Below are 12418 nucleotides of genomic sequence, written 5' to 3'. Positions count from 1 at the left end.
TTTTCATCCATACAGGAGATGGGTTTATTTTAGATTTTTAGCTGATTAATTAAAAAAGACAATTTCTTTTCTTATGACTTACAGAGACCTATTGGAGAGCAAAAAGAACTTCTTAATAAATGGAATGAAATGGGAACTGATGAGCCAGGTATGTTAAATAAAATGTGTCTTTTTATATAGAAGCAAAGCAAATGCATATTTATCTCCTTATTTATCAGTCAGGGATTAAAGTAGTATCCGTTGTAAAGGCAACTAGTTCCTGTTTTGTGTTTTGTTTTGTTTTTTCCCTAGTTTTCAGTGCTTGGTAGCTCACAAATACCTATTCGCTGTATTATTTATTTATTTGAAGAGTTATTGTTTGGATTTTTGAATCTACACCTGCAGTCTGTAGATATATTCTCTTACATACTAATACCTAGAGAATGTGGACAGGTACCTTTAAGTTAGTAGTAGTAATGGGAGCAGTGCACTAATTGAAAGAAAAACATCATAGTGTTTACTTTTTGTGTCATTTAATCCTTAACAATTTTCTCTTACTCACATAATGTATTTTTTCAACAGCTAAAAGTGACACAGCTAATCAATATATAGGAATTACATTATGTACAGTTTCATAGCTAATGATCCCCTGTTTGGATCAACCAGGGCTTGGAGCAAGCTTGCAAGCCGCAAATACATGTATTGTCTTATACTGTGAATAAGACTGGATAATGACTTGGAAATTTTCATGGTCTGAACAGCAGTTTCATGATGCATTAATGTATAGATGTACTGCCGGGGGCAGAAGAAAATAAAGTGACGGTGTATTTTTACTTCACATTGGATTTGAAGCTGTTTAAACTTATACAATTTAAGAACACTCAAAGTATATCCTTTGTGCTTCCATTTTATTGTGGAGTTGGCTGAATAACAGGGATCTTTTATATTGCACCAATTTGTCTTTTTGTAACTCAGTGATCATTAAATAGCAGTTTTATGAAATATCTGATTATGGTTGCTGTGCATGGCATCAATTAGTGATTCTTTTATATATTGATGTGAACTTTTTAAGTATAACTGTTCATAAAATTTCATAGTCATGATGTATTATAGGGACAGTTACATTGTGTCAGAATTGGAAAAAACTTCATATATATTGCAAATCTTTATAAAATTTTAATTTAAATAAAGCATTTTTTAAATCCTGTTAATTTCAGATCTAAGTCTCTTCCGACCTGTTTATGCACCTAAAGATTTTCTTGAGGTAAGTATTGATGAAATAACTAACCAGCCATTGATTTACATCTGTTATAGTTAGTTATGTAAAGTGGGACCTGTGCATGGTAAGTCTTCAACAGATTGATAGGAAATTGAAATTAATTTTCTTCTAAATAGGGTAAACTGAATCAACACACAAATCATTGTCCATTAAATAATCAGGTACAAAACTGCTTTAAAGAATTGATGGTACATTTCTATCTTTTTCTAAATCTATAAGAAATTATCATATCTAAACGGCTGATAAGATTAACTTTTAACTGCTAGTGAATTACATTTCACCTCATATTGGTGATTCTTAAAACTTGAAACTTTTTCAATTCCTGTTAAGCAAAGGAGCTTCTTGTATAGAAAAATGTCAGCTCAAAATGTTTAACTTGGCATACTAATCAGGACTTCGAGGCAATAGGAAGTCATGCACATCAGATAATTTCAGGTGTCCCTGAAATAGGGTGTTTGTTACTTTAGTGCTCTTTGCCTGAGAATTTAAGCTTGTATCAAAATAAATAAATTTCTAACATTTTTCTATTGTAAAGTGGCCTTTCGAATGTGAACAGAGTCTCTGTTGCTTTGACAACCTAACCTTATGGATGCATGGAAGGGGAATCATGCTGAATTGCACTTACAGAGATTGCTGGTTCATCCTTTTAAAAAAAATTCCTTTTTATTGTGCCTATAATAGAAAGCCTCCTAATTCTCTGAAATGTTACAGGAAGAATCCCGTGGGACTAACTCTCGTCACTTTATTAACATGAACAGTTACGTTGCTTATTTCATTATTAATTTCCAATTGCAGATTGGTGTAATATTACTTGAAGTAGGTTCACTGTGGTAAATAACAGCGTCATGTAAAGATGAAATTCTAGACCATCTACAAAGATTATTCAAATAATTTTATAAAACAGAACGTAATACAGAACCGAAGATGGGGAGTCTCCTCATAGCTGGAAATACTTGAGGCTTTTGTCTGTGACCAAAACTAAAAGTTGAAGATAAAACTAGCTTACTGCTAAATCTTTAAGGCCAGAATTGCTCAGTTTTTACTTGTTCTTTTGTATAGTTAATAATACTGAAGGCCGTAATTAAAATTATGTCAAGGGTCTGTTGCACAATAGAGATCGCTGGTGACTTGTTAATAATGGCAATATGTAGAATGCTATTGCTTATGAAAATACAATTAAAAAAAATCAATGGCTGTATAATACTCTGTCAGCTGTTGATTAAACAAATTTATCTAGAACCTTGGATAATGTAGGTAGGGAGCATAGAAATAGTCTGTTAATTTACAAAATTAAATTTAAAAGACAAACACAGCAATATGAATCATAATCAGCAAATTTAGTATTTAAAATGATTTATAAATTTAATGGAGTGTCTTTTGCAGTGGTATGAGATGTAGCATACTTGTAACTTTTGCTTGGATAAATATGAACTGTCATTCTTTGGAACTGTGAATGTTAAAAGTGAAGTATTCTAATTTACATACGCAAGTAAGATTAATGTAACATGTTGTTCTTTGTCTAATTGGTAATACCAAACTATAAATTTCTTACATTTAAGGGCTTCTGGATGTCATAGTTGTGCTAATTATAAATGTAATACTTATCTGTAATTCAATCTTATTATATCTGGCTTGTATTTTGACCTTATTTTAAATATTTATAAAGTAGTGTTTATTTTCCTCTTGTTTTCTGTTATTCTTTCCTTTTCCCCTCATGTCCCATGGTGTGTCATTTCTCATGTTAATGTATTAATTTAGGGCCTGACCCTGAGAGTAGTCCCATATAAGTCAAGAGGGACTAGTCACGTGAATTTGGATTAATCAGATGAATGAGGGTTGCAGATATAGGATTTTAAGGAGGAATTTCCTTATAGCACTGGTTCTCAACCAGGGGTATGTATACCCCTGGGGGTACACAGAGGTCTTCCAGGGGGTACATCAGCTCATCTAGATATTTGCCTAATTTTATAACAGGCTACATAAAAAGCACTAGCAAAGTCAGTACAAACTAAAGTTTCACAGACAAAATGAGAAAGTAAGCAATTTGTCAGTAATAGTGTGCTGTGACACTTTTTTGTATGTTTGTCAGATTTTGTAAGCAAGTAGTTTTTAAATGAAGTGGGTTATAGCCCATGAAAGCTTATGCCCAAATAAATTTGTTAGACACACCCCTGGAACCCCGACCTGGGATATTCTATCTACTACCCAAGATCCATAAACCTGGAAATCCTGGGCACCCCATCATCTCAGGCATTGGCACCCTGACAGCAGGATTGTCTGGCTATGTAGACTCCCTCCTCAGGCCCTACGCTACCAGCACTCCCAGCTACCTTCGAGACACCACTGACTTCCTGAGGAAACTACAATCCATCGGTGATCTTCCTGATAACACCATCTTGGCCACTATGGATGTAGAAGCCCTCTACACCAACATTCCACACAAAGATGGACTACAAGCCGTCAAGAACACTATCCACGATAATGTCACGGCTAACCTGGTGGCTGAACTTTGTGACTTTGTCCTTACCCATAACTATTTTACATTTGGGGACAATGTATACCTTCAGATCAACGGCACTGCTGTGGGTACCCGCATGGCCCCACAGTATGCCAACATTTTTATGGTTGACTTAGAACAAAGCTTCCTCAGCTCTCGTCCCCTAACGCCCCTACTCTACTTGCGCTATATTGATGACATCTTCTCATCTGGACCCATGGAAAAGAAGCCCTTGAGGAATTCCACCATGATTTCAACGATTTCTATCCCACCATCAACCTCAGCCTGGTCCAGTCCACACAAGAGATCCACTTCCTGGACACTACAGTGCTAATAAACAATGGTCACATAAACACCACCCTATACCGGAAACCTACTGACCGCTATTCCTACCTACATGCCTCCAGCTTTCACCCTGACACACCACACGATCCATCGTCTACAGCCAAGCTCTGCGATACAACCGCATTTGCTCCAACCCCTCAGACAAAGACAAACACCTACAAGATCTCTATCAAGCATTCTTACAACTACAGTACCCACCTGCGGAAGTGAAGAAACAGATTGATAGAGCCAGAAGAGTTCCCAGAAGTCACCTACTACAGGACAGGCCTAACAAAGAAAATAACAGAACGCCACTAGCCGTCACCTTCAGCCCCCAACTAAAACCCCTCCAACACATTATTAAGGATCTACTACCTATCCTGAAGGATGACCCAAAACTCTCACAAATCTTGGGAGACAGGCCAGTCCTTGCCTACAGACAGCCCCCCAACCTGAAGCAAATACTCACCAGCAACCACATACCACACAACAGAACCACTAACCCAGGAACCTATCCTTGCAACAAAGCCCGTTGCCAACTGTGCCCACATATCTATTCAGGGGACACCATCAAAGGGCCTAATAACATCAGCCACACTATCAGAGGCTCATTCACCTGCACATCCACCAATGTGATATATGCCATCATGTGCCAGCAGTGCCCCTCTGCCATGTACGTTGGTCAAACTGGACAATCTCTACGTAAAAGAATAAATGGACACAAATCAGATGTCAAGAATTATAACATTCATAAACCAGTCGGAGAACACTTCAATCTCTCTGGTCACGCAATCACAGACATGAAGGTCGCTATCTTACAACAAAAAAACTTCAAATCCAGACTCCAGCGAGAAACTGCTGAATTGGAATTCATTTGCAAATTGGATACTATTAATTTAGGCTTAAATAGAGACTGGGAGTGGCTAAGTCATTATGCAAGGTAGCCTATTTCCCCTTGTTTTTTTCTACCCCCCCCCAGCCCCCCCCCCCCCCCCCGACGTTCTGGTTAAACTTGGATTTATGCTGGAAATGGCCCACCTTGATTATCATGCACATTGTAAGGAGAGTGGTCAGTTTGGATGAGCTATTGCCAGCAGGAGAGTGAGTTTGTGTGTGTGTGGGGGGGGAGGGTGAGAAAACCTGGATTTGTGCTGGAAATGGCCCAACTTGATGATCACTTTAGATAAGCTATTACCAGCAGGAGAGTGGGGTGGGAGGAGGTATTGTTTCATGGTCTCTGTGTATATAATGTCTTCTGTAGTTTCCACAGTATGCATCCGATGAAGTGAGCTGTAGCTCACGAAAGCTCATGCTCAAATAAATTGGTTAGTCTCTAAGGTGCCACAAGTACTCCTTTTCTTTTTGCGAATACAGACTAACTCGGCTGTTACTCTGAAATTAGTCTCTAAGGTGCCACAAGGAGTCCTCCTCTTTACAGAATATATGGGATCGTGACTGAGATGAATAGGGCAGTTTACAGCTGTCAAAGCTATGATTTCAGACCCTGTAGACTCAGGCACTCATCAGTTTGCTCTTGTTTTAAGTGTTTAGTGTTACAATCGTTACCATAAGGACTAGAAATATCTTTTTAAAAACTGGAAGTTGAGATTCTGGGCCACAATTCTGTGGCAAGAGGTGAATTCTGTGGCAAACTGTTTCGCAGTGGAATTGCAGAATACCTAGGGCACTGGGTATCAAAACACTAATAGAATAGCTCTTTTTAAAATAAAAGAGTGCAGATCAATATCCTAGAATTCAGAGCCATTGAGAAAAGTACTATTAGCTTTCAGGTACTGTTTGATAGGGAAGCTAGTGTTAATTAGGACATAGAGTATGGCCTAAATGTTCAAAAATGATGGGTGATTTTTCAGTGCCTCAATTTCAGTTTTCAGAGTGGGAGCTAAGCACTTTCTCAAAATCAGATCCCTTTATGGATTTTGAAGTTGACTGCCCAAAATTACTAATTGCTTTTGAAAATTTCGGCCTTCACCTGGGAGTTGCAATGCTGCAGGAGATAGCACTACGTTTGTGTCAAAGCACAATTTGTGACACTGATACTGTTGGGCCACAATCTCATGTGTAGGTATATGCACAGGGAATGACAGATTGTATTATTTTTTAAAAGGTACTGATGAATCTTCGCAACCCAAATTATGAAAATGGGGATCAGCCTAGTTTAAAAAATCACCTCGGTCTAATTCAGGTTCCTCTGAAAGTTAAAGATATCCCTGAACTGGTAAGTGTAGTTGTATTTGTTCTTATGTTCTATTATATTATATTATATTATATTGGTTCTTATGTTCTATTATATATTGACTAATCAATAATATACTAGGCAATAAAAAGGAATCTTAATTAGTTAATAGGTTTGTTTTTAAAAGACATGAGTAAGGATGTACAATAGGTCAGTAAATAAAATGTAACATATAGAAAAGATTTATTAAAGGAACTTTTTAATGAAAAAGAAATACAGAATTGAAAAAGGGATGTTTCCTCTTACCCCAATTAGTTAGTGGTTGATTTGCACCTTGAAACATGGCAGTATATTTTCTTACCTAATGTAACTGTGAATGTTTATATTATCTGTTAAATGACTACTCCTTTTCTGAATCCCTCTACACTCTTACCCTCAGTTACACCTGGTGGCAATGAGTTCCACACAGGGTGGCCAAAAATCAATGATTTTTAAAAATAAAAATAAAAAATCAGATTTTTTTATTTAAATCTAAATTTAAATACAGGTTAAATTTAAAAAGCTGATTTTAAAATTTAATTTTCAATTGACAATCTATGCTAAGACCTGAACTACGAATAATATCTATCAAACTAATTTAATTTAAATACATTTAAATAAATATTAAGTAGTACATGTGTGAGAGGAGGATGAGATCTTCTAGTTTTAAAATCTTGAAGGACATGGTGACCAGAAACAACAGTTAGTTCAATTCAAATACAGTTATTGCTTCTTTTTGTTTAATAAATGTTCATTTGTTTGAAATGCAAAACATGTTTTGATGAGAAAAAAAGTTAGTTTTATTTAATAAAAGAAACTAAAATGCTTTTTTTTGTATATTTTTAATTTATTTGAATTTCCAACTCTATTGAGCTTGATACAAGACACAAGTAAAAAATTAAACTGCTTAAATTAATTGCTTTAATAAATTTGTATAGATGTAGTGTATTCTCTTGATCAAAAAGAAGCCACAAATTTAGTATAAAGTTGTTACAACTAAATATAAGTCAACGTGCTTTAATGGTTACCAACTAATAAGGATCAACCTTTCTTTAGGAAAAAATGTAAATACATGCTTAAAATCTATTATTTAAAGCTTGATGATTTAAATAATTGATTTGATTTTATTTGATTTATATCCATCTACTCTGGTTCCATAGGTTTATTATTCATTGTGTAAAATAAAAATAAAAAAATGATTACCTTTTATCAGTTTCAAATTTGCCTTTCCATTTCATTGGATGTCCTTTTTGCTCTTATATTGTGAAGGAGGGTAAGTAGAAATGTTAAGTGATGGTGATTTTGGAAGCAAATACTGTGGACCAGTTTGTAAGGCCACTTTGTGCCATGTAAGCATAAAGAGTTCAAAATGGTATTACTGTGACTAGACATAGTCAGTCTGTGCAGGAGAACTCTCTGCTAGCATACAGCGAGTGAAAGTGGCTCTGACACCAACTATACAAGCCATTCCCTGTTTCTGCCCTCCACCCCCATGGGGAAGGATTAGGGTTGCCAACTTTCTGATTGCAGAAAACCGAACACCTTCCCCCCACCCCTTCCCTGAGGCCCCACCCTTGCCCTGCCCCTTTTCGAAGGCCCTTCCCCCCCACTCACGCCATCCCACCTCCCTCTAGAGCTCACTTTTCCCCCACCTTTGGTCACTTGCTCATTTTCACCACGCTGGGGCAGGGGGTTGGTGGTATGGGAGGGGGTGCGGGCTATGCCTAGGGGTACAGGCTCTGGGGTGGGGCTGGAGATGAGGCATTTGAGGTACAGGAGGGGGCTCCGGGCTGGGGCCGAGGGATTCGGAGCGCAGGAGCGGATGCGGGCTCTGGGAGGGAGTTTGGGTGCAGAACGGGGCTCAGGGCTTGGATGGGGTTTGGGGTGTGGGAGGGGACGTGTGGTGTGAGCTTCAGGAGGGAGCTCAGGGCTGGGGCAAGGGGTTGGGATGTAGGAGGAGGCTTGGGGGCACTTAGCTCAGGTGGCTCCCGCCAGTGGGAACTGCAGAGCCAGCGCTCGGGTCGGGGACTGTGCACGAAGCCTCCCTGGCCGCCTCTGCGCCTAGAGGCTGCAGGTTAATGCCGGGCACTTCTGGGAGCCACGCAGAGCCAGGACTGGCAGGGAGCCTGCCTTAACCCACTGTGCTGCTGACTGGACTTTTAATGGCCTGGTCAACAGTGCTGATCTGAACTGCCAGGGTCCTCTTTTGACCGAGCATTCCAGTCAAAAACCGGATGCCTGGCAACCTTAGGAAGGATAGTGTGTGTCAGCTGCATTCTGGGGACAGGATGTAGGCCAGACAGGGAGGAAAGGGGATGTGGTTGATCAGAGGGATAGCTCGGTGGTTTGAACATTGGCCTGCTAAACCCAGGGTTGTGAGTTCAATCCTTGGGGGGCCATTTAGGGATCTGGGGCAAAAATTGGGGATTGGTCCTGCTTTGAGCAGGGGGTTGGACTAAATGACCTCCTGAGGTCCCTTCCAACCCTGATATTCTATGATTCTGTGATCTCTGCTGCACCTGATTCTCCACACACACAAGGCTCTCGAGGGACGTTATGCTAGTGGAGAGAGTTAGGGCTTCCCCTGGGTGACCCTAACTTGCACCCAGAGCAGTAAATCAGGGAGCCATAATCGGCTCCCTGCAGCTTCCGTCTGTTTTGTCTGAGTTAAGCTCACACGTAGGTGAGAATCAGGGTGTGTAAGTCAAACTGTTTTTCTGTCTTAGAAAAATCTTGTACTGATTCTTATTCTTTCTTTTAAAATCATTTACTTCATACGTGATAAAGTTTGTTAGTTTGTAGGATATAACGATACATTTAATTCAAGGATTTTTTTTTAAATAAACTTTTAAAGAAGGAAACTCTCTCTGCGAGCTCTTCATAATATGCTTTTAATTCTCTATTTGTATTTTTTTCAGAGAGACTATTTCAGTGAGCTAGGCTTGAATACAGGACAGCTGGGTATTGATGATTCCACACAAGTGCCTCCAGGTTAGTGTGTGCTCTGCTTTAATAATTTAATTAGAACAGTAATGATTAAAGTATGTTTTTATGGAATACTGTGTAATTGAAAAGTAACTTGTATAACTTTTTGATAATATTCATAAGTATTTGTACCACAGCTATAACTCCAATGGTTCTCATGTGAATAAAGTTGAACATATTTGAACTGGTAGTGGATAACATTGCAAATGTGAAGAGCTTGATTTGAAAGATGTGGAGTGCTTGCAATTCTTGTTGATTTCAGATGGAGCTTCAGGTGTTTAAACCCTTTTCAGGATCAGGCCTGTGTCTCAAAAATATATATATATATATTTTTAGAAAGTCTCAAGTTTCAAATCAAAACTGCTTTGAGTAACACAGTTGTGCAGCTGTGACACCACAGGATTATTAGGAAAATACAGAGGCACCTTTTTGATGTCCATGCTCTAGAAAATATTACAGAAAAAATTGTGTGTTAATATTCTGTGGTTTAAATAATACATAATGGTGGTTTATTTCTTGTATGCACACTATTATTTCTGTAGAAACAACTCTAGGGTCTCAAAGAATGGAAAATTATAGGATATAGAGAGACATTTGAAGTGGAAAATGTTCTGATTAAAGGTGTTGTGTGTATTTTTTTTTTTATTTCTATCCTTCAGTCTAAATTACAGAAGAATATTGCTGCTGATGCTATTTTAATTATAGTAACATTAGCAGTAAAAATATTGGTTAAATATGATGTGTATTAATCTGCAGACATATATGCTTTGCAGGCATCAAAATTAATCTTCTGTTAGTCAAAAATACAAAATGTTGCCACACTAATAGCTGAAGTATTTTTGTCAATTCTTTCTTCATTATTTTTGGATTTTATTCATCCTTCATTATATTTTTAGAACTCTTTGAAAATGAACATGTACGTGTTGGGCAGACAGGTAAGGATTTGATTTCAGTTGTAATAAACTGTGAGGAATTAGGAATATCCTAAATAACTGTTGTCACGGAGTCCCTGGGCGATGCTCTGGAACTGCTCCCCATGAAGCCAGTCAGGACTCTGGGGTAGTCGCCTTTCTGTGAGCAGCCTGTCTTCAGGACACACAGCTCACACAGCTTCCACCTTCCTGGGTCTGACCTCGGAGCATTCAGCATCCTCTGCCCCTCCGTGCGCTTCCCCCCAGCGAGTCCACTCAGGTGGGGCTCCTGGGGAAGCCAGAGGGTCCTGCACCCCAACTTCGCAGTCAGACGGGACTCTCAGCCAGCCAGTAAAACAGAAGGTTTATTAGACGACAGGAACATGGTCTAAAACAGAGCTTGCAGGTGCAGAGAACGGGACCCCTCAGCTGGGTCCATTTTGGGGGGCAGTGAGCCAGACGACCACGTCTGCACTTCACTCCATGTCCCAGCCAGCCCCAAACTGAAACTCCCTCCAGCCCCTCCTCCTCTGGGCTTTGTTCCTTTCCCGGGCCAGGTGGTCACCTGATTCCTTTGTTCTCCAACCCTTTAGCTCTCACCTCGCAGGGGGGAAGGGCCCAGGCCATCAGTTGCCAGGAAACAGGGTGTCGCCCATTCTCTGTGTCCAGACTCCTGCACACACCGGCCCTCTAGGGCTCTGCAATGATCATACACCCTTACCCCACCACCTAGATACTTAAGAACTGCCTAGGGGAAACTGAGGCACCCCCACACTATTCAGAGGAAACATTAAGAAGAGTCCCACTTCGTCACATCTGTCTTCTTCAAATAGTCATTCCTGAAATATTTTAATATTTCACCCATGGTAACACAAAGCACCCTGGATAATTCCATGGATGTTCGTATAAAGGTAGAAAACCTAGCGTTTTACATCTACCAATAGCTGCCAGATAAATAGCTCTACAGCTGGTTCGCTAAAAGCAAAATAGCAAGCATAGACACACACCTTTATGGCAATAGCTTAACCCATGCAACTTCTGAATTTCATTTTAAAATCAAAAGAGCTTGTTTTTCCATCTGTGCGCACACAATTCTCATTAGTGTTAATGGGATTTATGCTCATGCATCAGATGAGAATATAACCCTAATTCCTTTTGATGGTTATTCATAATTGCAGAACCTCATAACTACTGCAACTCTAAGCCATTATGGATGATTTTCACTCATTTTTCCACACATGTACTCCTTTCTGCGTTAGTTATATCTCCTCCTTGTATCTGTAGGATGAGAAGTTATCCTTAATTTTAAAACGGATTAAAAAAGTCCTTCATTAGCTCAAACCTTGCTAGAGAAGAAACACTCAGTGTCTTTACTTTCCACATCTTTAGGGGTAGACAATAACTGCTCATTATTATTTCCTCCAGCCAGCATCTTCAAAGGGGCAGACAGCAAGTCTGATGCACCCCTATAGCATTTTCAGGAAGCATGTCCACTTCCCTCTTCTGCTGCTGGGTCTAAGATGACAGCAGAATCTCTCCCTTCTCTTTCTTTTTCTGAGGTCCTTCGTCTCTCTTTTCCTCACCCAGTCATTCTGGCTTTGTGTAATCAGCTGAGGTACAATCCCTCTCATCCCCCCCCTTTCCCTATACTTCCTCAATGAATTCCTGGCCCCTGCAAAACAGACTTCCTAAGTAAATCCTGTATCTTTCCTATGTATTCACTGCTCCCTATTTCTTAACCATTCAGAGCAGCCTCTACTTCCCATTTCGTCTTCTACACCTTGTTTCTACAGGATGGCACAGAGTGACATGAAACCATGAGACAGAGTCTTGATCAGCTGTGAAGAAAAGTCTGGGCCACTGACCTGCTTGCTTTCTTGTAGCAACTGTGATGACTGCTACATGGGAGGTGACGCCTTCTTTATTATAAACACAATTTAAAAAACCACCACAACATATGGCAGTTGGCCAGAAAAGCTTGGAGTATACATGCAGGACTGAAGAAGGCTTGTGCCTCTAGCGAAGAGATTAAATTAGGCAGATCTGCTTTATATGCAGCCTATACTTGTCAAGTTCTGTATTGCTGTTTTTATATTTTTTTCTCACTTACTAAAGTAGGCTTCTTGAAAAAAGGCTTGTTTGCCACCAGTGCACTATGTGTTTTGGGCACAGATTCAAACCTTACTGAATTCAATGGGAGTCTTTTTATG

General features: G+C 39.4%; 1 protein-coding gene across 2 annotated transcripts in view; it reads left to right on the top strand.

Moving 5' to 3' along the window:
* The window catches only part of TBC1D19 (TBC1 domain family member 19), a 112318-nt gene that overhangs the window by 39897 nt on the left and 60003 nt on the right, over nucleotides 1–12418 (top strand). For both annotated transcript variants that reach the window (XM_084626596.1, XM_084626595.1), the window contains exons 6-10: nucleotides 85–148; nucleotides 1197–1243; nucleotides 6205–6315; nucleotides 9231–9303; nucleotides 10194–10232. In XM_084626596.1, the coding sequence (XP_084482722.1) occupies nucleotides 85–148; nucleotides 1197–1243; nucleotides 6205–6315; nucleotides 9231–9303; nucleotides 10194–10232 (334 nt within the window). The remainder of the gene's footprint in view (nucleotides 1–84; nucleotides 149–1196; nucleotides 1244–6204; nucleotides 6316–9230; nucleotides 9304–10193; nucleotides 10233–12418) is intronic.

The sequence above is a fragment of the Lepidochelys olivacea genome (assembly GCF_965140295.1).
Source record: "Lepidochelys olivacea isolate rLepOli2 genome assembly, chromosome: 4".
NCBI classification, from domain to species: Eukaryota; Metazoa; Chordata; order Testudines; family Cheloniidae; genus Lepidochelys; species Lepidochelys olivacea.
This window is presented reverse-complemented; position numbering and strand designations above follow the sequence as displayed.